At 37.8% G+C, this 12211-nt stretch overlaps 1 protein-coding gene across 4 annotated transcripts in view; it reads left to right on the top strand.

Annotated features, from left to right (window-relative positions):
- Nucleotides 1–12211, top strand: part of EXOC4 (exocyst complex component 4) — a 752882-nt gene that overhangs the window by 56339 nt on the left and 684332 nt on the right. For all 4 annotated transcript variants that reach the window (XR_009053126.1, XM_057730962.1, XM_057730963.1 and 1 more), the window contains exon 5: nt 9650–9759. Coding sequence is in view for 3 of the 4 variants with exons in the window: in XM_057730962.1 (XP_057586945.1) it covers nt 9650–9759 (110 nt within the window). In the remaining variant the exon portion in view is untranslated. The remainder of the gene's footprint in view (nt 1–9649; nt 9760–12211) is intronic.

The raw sequence follows: 12211 nt of genomic DNA, 5'->3' as shown, positions 1-12211 counted from the left end.
AGAACTGGAATCAAAGATTTCTACACCCAGCCAAGTAGACATAAGCAGCACAGAGACATTCTCAGATGTAAATGAACACAAAATAAAAAGTATTCTTTTCCTGAGCAGAATACTTAAAGATGAACTATAAGATATAAACCAATATCAGCAAGTTGAAAACAATAAATCTGTAGATAGTGTGAAACTGTTGCCAAGACTGACTACACAGTATTAAGTATGTAAATTTGCATATAAATAACTAACAAATATTTTTGTAAGGTCAGAATAAGCTGAAAACTTTTTGAAAAAGAAGGTCTATGTGATTGAAGAATACTCTATAATAGTAAACAGGATATATATGTTTACTGTTTATATTCCCATATTAAGTTAGTAGAGATTGGGAAATTTTGCTAAACAGGAGATGGAAAGGAATGCTGAATTCTTAAGATGTGTCAGAAGTTGTTTTGGATTTTAATAATTAGAGAAAAGATGTTTATTTAATTTTGTGTTTATTAACCTAGATGGTATATTTAAAGATTTTATATTGAAAAATCACTAGAGAAGACAGAAGCAAGTAAAACAAATTCTTTATTACAGTGGATGATGTTTTAGCCAACATTCTTGATTGCAAATAGCAGAAATCAGTCCTGGTAATAAAACAAAGAAAGAAATTTAGTGGGAAGTTATCAAGTAGGTCACAGAATCTAAGGAAAGAAAGTCTGTGTCAGACTCAAACTCAATCAGACTCAAACCCTGGAGGTACCAAGGGAGATACAACAGCTGAGCGTACATCATAGACAAGCCACAGGAAGGGTCTGGTTGGATTGCTGTATCATGCCTACAGTTGCTGGATTTTTAACTCTCAAGTGGATGATCTTTAAATGTCACTGCATCTTTCCTTTATTTCCTCAAGATTCAGAGTCCTGGCTGGAAGCATCCAGTTCTTTGAGCCTGAGACATGTCAACTTGTATAGTAGGAAGAAGAGCCCTCTTTCTTTTTTGCTTTGACCCAGACCATGGAGAGTGTCTCCAAATACAAAAACTATTCCAGTTGTTGGTATCCAAAACCAAATACATACACCCAACAAAACATTTCTACTGTAAGAGAAAATGGAAGAAATCACATGAAGGCACTTATACATATAAAGTAGAACAGATATTTTTGAAGTAGAAGTGGGCAACTAGTAGAATTGATAAAAGGATACATGACTACATGGAAAAAATAAAATGGTTTTTGGAGGCTATGAAACAAGACCAAAATAAATGGGAGGACTTTCGTGTTCTTAGTTCATAAAGATGTAAGTCCCAGTTAAATCTCAGTTAAGTTTTTTGGAACTGTCAAATCTGTAGTTCACATGGAAGAATAAATGTGTAATGATTGTTTAAAAAAACTGAAAAGGGAGATTACAAGGGAGGCTTTTCTTATCTAATATTAAAAAATATTATAAAACTACTTTAATTAAAACAGTACAGACATGCAAACAGAAAATCAGATTGTTGGAAGGAAATAGAATTTAGAAACAGACCCCAGAATATATGAAACTTTAATATTTTTAAACAATACTTCAGGTCAGTGAAGGGAATGAAGGCTATTTAGTAATTAGCGTTGACCATTGGCTGTGTGAAAAGAAATTTAGATGCTTACCTGTTACTATGTACGAAAAATTCTAACTTGATTTAAAAAATCACATGATGAAACTTTATTAGCATTAGGGAAAAAATAGGAGAATGTGTGTGTGGGAGGCTTTCTAGGTCCACATCCCACAAAAAATGGTACCATTTCATACAAAATACATGTAACAGGATGTTGGAACACTGGAAAGAACAACACAAACAAGCTAAATATTCAAGAGGACTACCGTTAAATGAAGCGTGGTGCATTCATGCTGTGTAATACTAGACATCAAACGAATGAGGAAGATCCCTTTGTGCCGATAGGAAAAGATTTCCAAGGTGTATTCTGGGGTTCAAAAAAGCCAGTTGAAAAACAGTATGTACATTATGAACCTATTTGTGTAAGAACTGAAAGGATATATACTTAAGTACATACTTATTAGGATGGCAGGGAATAGGAAAGAAGGACTTACTTTATACCCTTTGCACTGGGAATGTATTCACCACGAGCATGTATTATTACTTTAATAATAATAATCTTGTTGATAATACTTTTTGCAGATTACTTTTAATGAAATGGCACATGTTTACTGTTAAAAGGAAAACCTAGGTTTTACTATTCTATACAGGGTGATCCAAAGAATTTTGAAAAAGCACATGTACATTTTTGTGTGTATGCATGAGTAAGTCTGTGTGTGTGTGTGTGTGTGTGTGTAGGAATGCATGAGTAAGTCTCTGTGTGTGTGTGTGTGTGTGTGTGTGTAGGGATGGACAGACTCATTTCTGTTAAATGTTTTGAAAAGCATTATACCATAATTAGATTTTTCTAATTTTCTTTATATTTTCAAAAAACATTTAATACCTTTATAAGCAGATAAAAATCAATAAAACATTATTTTGAAAATGGTTAATCCTTTTACTTATTGCATACATCCTGGTTTAATACTTGATTTGATCTTGTTTCCTTGGACACTAGCTCATGGAGAAAATTTCAGACCCATGGATTTTGGTGACCATATTTGTCTATGGGTGTGTAAAGGGTGTCTTTGACCCTATTGTGTTATTTACTCCCTATTTTGTCTTTAAAATTTTTTTCTTTTTTGTATGTCTGTTTTGTTATTTTTCAGTGCTCCCCTCCACCCCCTTTGCTTAGATTTTAGCTTCCCTTTATTTTGTATTGCATGTCTTCACTTTTGCTTTATCATTTGAGACCATGACTGTTTTTGACTTTTCCACCCTCTGAATCATTCATTATTCTTTCTGTATGTTCAGGCAGATCTTAGAACTATAAAGAATTACTATGCCAGACATTCCTGATTCATTATTCCGTTACATATTCTTACCAAGGGCATATTATCTCTGACAGATACTTCTCATCTGAGTTTGATTTAACAAACTTTTACGAGCACTTGCTCTTTGACAGGTCCTGTGCGAGCTGTTGGGGTTATAGGATGAATATATTAGTTATTAGATTTACAACTTAAAGTACAACTCCCCTCTGTTCAGTTTTAGTTTGACAATAAAATCAACCAAATGAGCTGCTGCTGTGAATTTCGGACATAGTTGGACATTATTATTAAGTGAAGGAACAGAAATAAGTTCTAATTAAAATGCAAACGTTTAATCTGTTAGCACTTCTAACCCTTCTTAAAAAAAAGACTTTATGTCTTGAAATACTGAAATTGAACACATTTTGAAGTAGATCCTTATTAGTTGGATGGGTATTTAATGGTCAGAAAGTCCTAGGGGTTATGGTGGTAGGGGGTGGTTGTTTTGGGTGTGGTTAAATTTGCTTTGTAGTTTTCCTGTCTGCCACCATGTGGTTATTAAATAGCAAACCACTCAATTACATTATACAATTACTGATTTGGAGTAGGGGGCTAACTGATACCGGGAAGGATTTCTTGTGCATCAGCTGTGTTTTTCAACTCAGCTATGAGTGATTCTGAATGGATTTAAAATAAAAATGTGTAGTCATTGATTTTTTTTTTCCCAATTGTCCCATCACCATTTATTAAAAGGTTCCATCTTTTCCAGTGATTTGAGATAATCACTTTTATCATATTCTAAATTGACATATATACTTGGACCTATTTCTTTCTTTCTTTTTTTTTAACAGACAATAAACAGCGTGTATTTAGAGTGTACAATTTGGTATCCCAATCTCCTAATTCATTCCCCCCCAACCCTCCCCACTTTCCCCACTTGGTGTCCGTGTGTTTGTTTTCTACGTCTGTGTCTCTATTTCTGCCTTGCATTTCCTCTTTCATTGTTGTTAGCATTTGCCTTATGTATTGAGGTGCTCCTATATTGGGTGCATATATATTTATAATTGTTATCTCCTCTTCTTGGATGGATCCCTTGATCTTTATGTAATGTCCTTTCTTGTCTCTTGTAACATTTTTTATTTTAAAGTCTATTTTATCTGACATGAGTATCGCTACTCCAGCTCTCTTTTGATTTCCATTTGCATGGAATATCTTTTTCCATCTCCTCACTTTCAGTCTGTGTGTGTCCCTAGGTCTGAAGTGGGTCTCTTGTAGACAGCATATGTACGGGTCTTGTTTTTGTATCCATTCAGCCAGTCTGTGTCTTCTGGTTGGTGCATTTAGTCCATTTACATTCAAGGTCATTATCGATATGTATGTTCCTCTTACCATTTTCTTAATTGTTTTGTTGTTGTTTTGGTAGGTCCTTTTCTTCTCTTATGTTTCCCGCTTAGAGAAGTTCCTTTAGCATTTGTTGTAGGGCTGATTTGGTGGTGCTGAATTCTGTTAGCTGTTGCTTGTCTGTAAAGCTTTTGATTTCTCCCTCGAATCTGAATGAGATCCTTGCTGGGGAGAATATTCTTGGTTGTAGGTTCTTCCCTTTCATCACTTGAAATACATCATGCCACTCCCTTCTGGCTTGCAGAGTTTCTACTGAGAAATCAGCTGTTAACCTTATGGGAGTTCCCTTGTATGTTATTTGTCTTTTTTCCCTTGTTGCTTTTAATAACTTTCCTCTGTCTTTAATTTTTGTGGTTTGACCACTGTATGTCTTGGTGTGTTTCTCCTTGGGTTTATCCTGCCTGGGACTCTCTGTGCTTCCTGGACTTGGGTAGCTATTTCCTTTCCCATGTTAGGGAAGTTTTCAACAATAATCTCTTCCAATATTTTCTTGGGTCCATTCTCTCTCTCTTCTCCTTCTGGGACCCCTATAATGCGAATGTTGGTGCATTTAACATTGTCCCAGAGGTCTCTTAGGCTGTCTTCAGTTCTTGTCATTCTTTTTTCCTTATTCTTTTCTGCATCAGTGATGCTCACCATTCTGTCTTCCAGGTCACTTATTCGCCCTTCTGTGTCCGTTCATCTGCTATTGGTTCCTTCTAGTGTATTGTTCATTTCTGTTATTGTGTTGCATATCTGTTTGTTTGCTCTTTAATTCTTCTAGGTCTTTGGTAAACTTTTCGATCTTTGCATCCAGTCATTTTTCAAAGTCCTGGATCATCTTCACTATCATTATTCTGAATTCTTTTTCTGCGAGGGTGCCTATCTCTTCTTCATTTAGTTGTTTTCTTGGGGTTTTATCCTGTCCCTTCATCTGGTACAAAGTCCTCTGCTTTTTCATTTTCTGTATCTTTCTGTGGCTGTGGTTTTCAGTTCCACAAGACGAAATACTGCTGATACTGCTTGATACTGCTGTCTGCCCTCTTGTGGAGGAAGCTATGTAGGAGCCTCCTGTGTGCTTCCTGATGGGAGGGACTGATGGTGGGTAGGGCTGGGTGGGCGGAGCTCAGTAAAGCTTTAATCCAATTTGGTGGGCGGAGCTCAGTAAAACTTTAATCTGCTTGTCTGCTGATGGGTGGGGCTGTGTTCACACCTTGTTGGCTGTTTGGCCTGAGGCCACCTAGTGCTGGAGCCCACAGGCTCTTTGGTGGGGCTAATGGCAGACTCTGGGAGGGCTCACACCAATAAGCACTTCCCAAAACCCCTGCTGCCAGTGCCCCTGCCTCCTCCGTGAGCCACAGCTGCCCCCCCCACCTCTGCAGGCAAACCCCCAACACCAGGAGGTAGGTCTGGTTCAGTCTCCTGTGGGGTCACTGCTCCTTCCCCCTGGGTCCTGGTGAGCACATATTTTTGTATGCCCTCCAAGAGTGGAGTCTCTGTTTCCCCCAGTCCTGTGGAGGTCCTGCAATCAAATCCCGCTGGTTTTCGGAGTCTGATTCTCTGGGGATTCCTCCTCCCATTGCTGGACTCCCAGGTTGGGAAGCCTGACATGGGGCTCAGAACCCTCACTTTAGTGGGTGGACTTCTGCAGTATAACTGTTCTCCAGTTTGTGAGTCACCCACCCAGCATTTATGGGATTTGATTTTAACACGATTGCGGCCCTCCTACCGTCTCATTGCGGCTTCTCCTTTGTCTCTGGATGTGGAGTGTCTTTTTGGTGAGTTCCAGTGTCTTTCTGTCGGTGATTGTTCAGCAGTTAGTTGTAATTCCGGTGCTCTTGCAGGAGGGAGTGAGCGCACGTCCTCCTATTCCGCCATCTTAATCCTGTCTGTGTCATTGATATTTAAAAAGAATAAAAAGAATAATAATTTTAATCAATATTTCTTCGAAAATAAAGCTGTTCAGAGGATTCATATGAATTAGAAACTTAACCTAATTTTTTTGAGGTAACATTGGTTTATACACTGTATAAGTTTCATGTGTGCAGCGTTATATTTAGACTTCTGTATGCACTACAGTTTGCTTACCACCAAAAAGTTACTTTTCATCCATCACCCTTCAGTTGACCCACTTCACCTGTTTTCCCCTCCTCCTATCTGACTTCCCTCAGTAACCACTACTTTGTTGTCTTATCTATTAGTTGTTTTGTTCTGGTTTGTTCACTTATTTTGTTCATGTTTGGTTTTTATATTCCACATATGAGTGAAATCTTAGAGTTATTTGTCTTTTTGTTTTACTTATTTCATTTATCCTTATACCCTCAAGGTCCATCTGTGTTGTAAATGAGGACGATTTCATATTTTTTTATGGCTGAGTAGTGTTCCAGCATGTGTGTGTGTGTGTGTATACACACATATATATATCATATCTTCTCTCTCCATTCATCTGTTGATGGGCACTGAGGTTGTTTCCTTATTTTGACCATTGTAAATAGCACTGTTATGAACATAGGGGGCATATATCTTATCGAATTAGTGTTTTCGTATTCTTTGGGTGAATACTTAGAAGTGGAGTAGCTGGATCATATGGTAATTCTAGCTTTAATTTTTCCAGGAATCTCCATACTGGTTTTTATACTGGCTGCATCAATTTGCTTTCCCACTACCAGTGTATGAGGGTTCCCTTTTTTCTACGTTTTTTCCCAACGTTTGTTATTTCTTTCCTTTTAAGAGCAATCTAGTTTTGATTTGATTTTTTTGGTTGTTGTTTTCAAAAATACTTCCTCTGAGAGATTCAAAACCCTTTGAAGGTATTAATACTTCTCAACTTTATTTCTGATGTATAGTGGGGACAGGCCTTTTCTCTCTTCTGAAATGGAAACTGAGATATGTGATATTCTGTAATAGCAGGTACCTTTCTGTTGAGTTTTGAGTCTGTAGTAACTAAGTGAATGGGTTGCCCCCTTTCTCTGGAACTCTTAAGACTGTGTCCTCCCATAAAAGAACAAGAGAAGAACCAAAAGTCATTTCCAGAGTTACTTGCCTTTTGGTTAGTGTTCACAAAGGAGAAAATTGAAGCCCAAGGGAAAATTTTAGAAAGAGAAATGAGTCTATGAAAATAGTTTTGCAGTAAATTGACTTTCTAAGAGTTTATTGATGGAGTTTGAGGGCCCTTCTGGCTCTGATAAAGTCAGCAGGTTCTGTTTTTTTTAAAGTTAAAATGGCAAGTCATTTATCGCCCTGTATTTAACTGAAATACATTTTTAGGTTAAAACTGAGAAAGTAATTGTAGGTTTTAATCTAAAGTGAATCATGTGCAGACCTGTATTTATAGAAGTGTATATCCTACTTACATGTATACATGTCAGTGTGCGCACACATGTAGTAACTGCTGCCTCATGTACAGCCTTGGCAGGCAGTATTCCAGCTATGTACCTGAATTTCCTGCTAATCGATACCTTCATATATTAATGCTTTAAAAATAACTCCTCCACTTCTGTTATGGAAATATTTGTTATTTATCAAATTTTTTTTTTATCATTTAAAATTGAAGTTAACTTTTCCCTAATTTCTCAGTAACAGCACTATAAACATCGGTGGTTATCCTCTGTCCCTTTAGGCATGTGTATCCAGAGGCTAGGGAGATGTGTAGAGCTAGTTTTCCAACTGTGAGTAAAATGCAGGTAAAAGAGGGAGAGGTAGCCGAGGAGAAAAAATGGGAAGATAACAGTAGTTAGTATATAAAAGATGAGTGGATAAATCTGATCAAATTGATTTTATAATTAGACAGACTATTGTAGCACATCAGTGGATTCGAAGGCTCTTTTGGGTTTTCTTAAGATAGTGTAGGCAAATAGGAACTTACAGCTTTATATTGGAGGAAAAGAGTTACTGGAACTATGTCATTCAGTTCCTGGTAAATGCTATTTCTGTTGCTTTTATGTCTTATTCTTCACTTGAGGTTTCGCATTAGTCTGCAAGTGATTGCAACACTTGGAAATGCGTGAGGTTGGGTTTAGCTCATATCTTAGTCATACTCAGATCCTTGGCACGGAGCGAAGTGCCAAGCACATAACAGATGCTGAGACTGAGCAGTGCTTCCCCCTTCGCTGTAATACGTGAGAAGGGGGAGGTTAATGACTGCCATAGTTATCCTCTGGGCTAGGACAGTGGCTGTCAACATTGTTAACACTCCATAAACATTATTACAGGATCATTTTGCCCTTTAACATAAAGTTTGGTTTTCAAAGTTTTCTGGAAGAATTTTTTTTCCTATTAGCTCAAAAATACACACATACCTAGCACTTTGGTTTCAAAAGAGTGGCAGGAGGCAGATGGGATATATGACTATGGGGGTCGATGGTCAAAATTCCACACATTTTTTCCCTCCCATTTGGAGGAAGCTTCCTTGAAGGTGTAGTCTTGTTCCTGCTCCCATCTGTCTGCCCTCCCTTTACAGCCCAGTTTGAGAATCACTTGTGTGGTAGCCACTGTTACTGGTGATGTTATTGGGACTGGAAGGAGGTGAGAACTATGGCTTTGACCTGTCTATCCTTAGAACACGAGTTAGAGAAGCTTTTCTGTTGGAGATGCAATGTGATTAGATGATTCAGTTTCATGAGGGTAGGGCACAGGTGTTATTTGCCTTGGCACTGCCTACATTCTTGCACTTGACAGATGCCTGTAAATGGGAATTATCTTGAAAATTTGTTTTTTATAGTCTTTGTGTCATTTAAAATTAATGTGTTTATTCTGGAGACTCTAAAGTTAATTAGGATGAGTTGCTAGGCCTTTTTGGAAAAGGTGAGATGGATAATCAAATACTGAATTAACCTGTTTGAGATTCCTTAAATCATCTTTTGTAGACATGATTCTCAACTTGATGAAATTTATGAACCTTTTTTTTTAAAGGAAACTAAATGCAGCAAACTGCCAGTATATGTCAAAAAAAAAAAAAAAAAAAAAGTCCAGCTTGAAAAACACAAGTTAATCTAGGCTTAACTACTTAAACTTTCAGTTATCATGATGTGTTATTTGATCTTTCTTTGCTGATAAATTAATTTTAGTATAGAAACAAAGGAGGTACTGAAGTTGCAGGGCATAATTTGGTTATCAGGTGGTCATCCAGACGATCAGAATGTACTTAAAATAATTTTTTTAACCTAATGTTGAAATAAAAAAGACAAGATAAAAATGTAAATATTGACATTTGGGATCCTTAAAATACATCTTTATTTTCCTGTCTGTGACAGTCACCACATTACTTGAAATAGACTTGGGAGATATATGAAGTCAGAGTGTAAAGAGGGTTCATGACAGAAGGAAGGCAGTCAAGGATGGGCACATCGTGGGACTTAAGTTGATTTTGGAGAAAGTGTTAACTAACTACTGCTACTTTCCCCCTTCAGCTCCCTCGTGAAAGATGCTTCTCCTGTTCCTCTGCTTGATGTTACAAACCTTCCTACTCCTCGAAAATTCCTTGATACCTCTCAGTATTCTACTCCCGGAAGCTCAAGTGGTAAGTATTTAATTCTTCAGCCACCCAACTTCTTTTTAGAGGGCTGCGGTTCCTGGGCCCAGGCCTGGGGAAGCCTGTGGGGCCAGGGGTGGGAGGCCCTGAGGTTAGTGCCTTGGAGCCTGTGATGAGCCCTTTGCCACCCTCAGAGGGAATAAGATAGAAGGTGATTGGTTGGGCCTGTTGCATTATCAGTTTTAACAACTGGCAGCTGAAGCGGGCCTGTCTGTGACTCCAGCTGTGTTTTATCTGACCAGCATTGCTTGTTTTTCTGCAGTTGAATTTGAGTGCTTTTTGATGGAGCATGTGTTTTTTGTTTTATTTTTTTTGCTGTAACTTCTGTTGATCCTATTAGCTTTTATCCAGCTGCTGCACATGGTACATTCCTTGCCTCATCTGTGAGAGCTTTCGAGTGTGTGACCCCTGCACTATATCCTGATTCCTTATATTTTCCAGTGCCCTCTTCACGTCTACATGCTCCTGCATGTGTGTGTGCACGTGTGCGGACGCACACAATGAGCTTTGAGGGCATATCCACAGGCTAATCTTGTTTCTTCCTGCGCTACCTGATATTGTGTTAAATAACACAAAGGAGAGCTGTTTTTGCCTATAGTTACAGTTGGGGGAGGGAGGGTGTACTTTGAATATGGATGCAAAAATTGAAGGGCATTCTTCTGGCCTGGCTCAGACATGCCCCATCAGAGGTTTCAGCTCAGCTGGGCTCAGAGCTTCTGGGCCTCTGCAAACACCTTCCCTGCTGCTGCAGCTTTGGGCTGGGGAGAAGGTGACTGGATGTCTTTCGTGGGCTCTCCCACAGTTGCTTTTGTGTGGCAGCCAAAGTTCTCAAAGCCTTTTAAAGAAATAGTAATGTTGATTACCATTGGCTTTTCAGATAAAACTTAGTTCTAACTAGTTCTGTGGTCCTATAGAGCTTGAAATGATAAAAAGGTAGAAAAATAATTTGGATAGATTCAATCAGTGCATTTTGTGCAACTAACTGAAAGTGTTTCTTTTGAGAGCCTAACAATATTTTGTTGCTGGGGCATATTTAATTACTTTATAAAATGTAATTTAATGAAATTTTAGGGTTATTTAGGCTTGGAATCTTGAAGTTTATTGCTTTTACTGTAGGAAAAGTGTAGGAATTGTCTAATAAGAGATTTTTCTATTAGTCTTAGTTACTGATGTTTTTTTCCCTGAAACCCAAACATTTATTTTTCTTATGACACTTTACAAGGGTTTGTACTCAAGCTGCTTTCTGGAGTTAAAATGTTTTGTTTTCTTTCCCTTTCTGATGTAGTATTGCCTTCTTTGAGTTTTGACACTGCTTTAAGGTGTTGTAAAGTGTGGAATCATGAAGTAGAAAATACATTTATATTTTCGATTTGTATTGTACCTCTACCTTTTATGGGAATTACCAGTTGTTAGCTCTTTATATTTTTATAATGTGAATTATTGCTTAGCCTGGTTTTATCAATTTATGTAAATGTTGCTGAGTCAATGGGCAAGTGAAATAAAAGTTTTAGTTGTTCGTGAAGAGATGTTGGGGCAGACATTTTGCAAATGAAAAGTATAAATACCAAATAAGTTGAAAAAAATGCCAGTGATGGCAAATTTCAGTAGAAACTAATTTTGCAACATGTATTATTTTTAATAAGACAGCTCTTCCTCTTTGTGTACTTTTTCTCTCAGGCCCTGTAGTTAGCCTTTATCACTGAGTGGAGCTCATAGTGACTCTTTGACTTCAGCAATCTGTCCCTTCGTTTTTGGGAATGACTCTGGAAGAACCGTGTGATAGATCAGTGGAGCTTGGGACTGTTATGGAGACGGCTTGTAGATATGTGCACAAATCTTTCTTTTTAGAAGGGCTCATTTCCTTGACTGTTTGGAAGACTGTCGATCTCTTGATTTTTCTGGAGGTGACTGAAAAGGAAGGCAGTTAAATTATTACTGATTAAAGTCAATAGCAGCAGTAGTTAAGATGTGTTCAGTACCTTCTATCTGTGAAATAGTAGAAACACGTGCTTTACATGAATTAACTCATTTAGTCCTTCAATGATCTTATGAGAGAGGCACTATTAGCCCCATTTCACAGATGAGGAAACCAAGACTGAGGGCAGTTAATAATGGGTTTAAGTTGACACAGCTGACAAATAGTAGAGCTGTGACTTCAAATCAGGAGCTGGGTTCCCGAGTATGCTCAGTTTGCTTTCCTGCAAATAAATTAGGTATTTTGGGACTTCCCTGGCAGTCCAGTGGTTAAGACTTTGCCTGCCAGTGCAGGGGGTGCAGGTTTGATCCCTGGTCAGTGAGCTAAGATCCCACATGCCTTATGGCCAAAAAACGAAAACATTAACACGGAAGCAGTATTGTAACAAATTCAATAAAGACTTTAAAACTGGTCCACATCCAAAAAAAAAAAAAAATTCACACACAAAAACTAAGTATTAGTTTT

Source organism: Hippopotamus amphibius, chromosome 4 (assembly GCF_030028045.1).
Source record: "Hippopotamus amphibius kiboko isolate mHipAmp2 chromosome 4, mHipAmp2.hap2, whole genome shotgun sequence".
NCBI lineage: Eukaryota > Metazoa > Chordata > Mammalia > Artiodactyla > Hippopotamidae > Hippopotamus > Hippopotamus amphibius.
The sequence above is the reverse complement of the archived record's forward strand: the minus strand, read 5'-3'. Positions and strand labels throughout refer to the sequence as shown.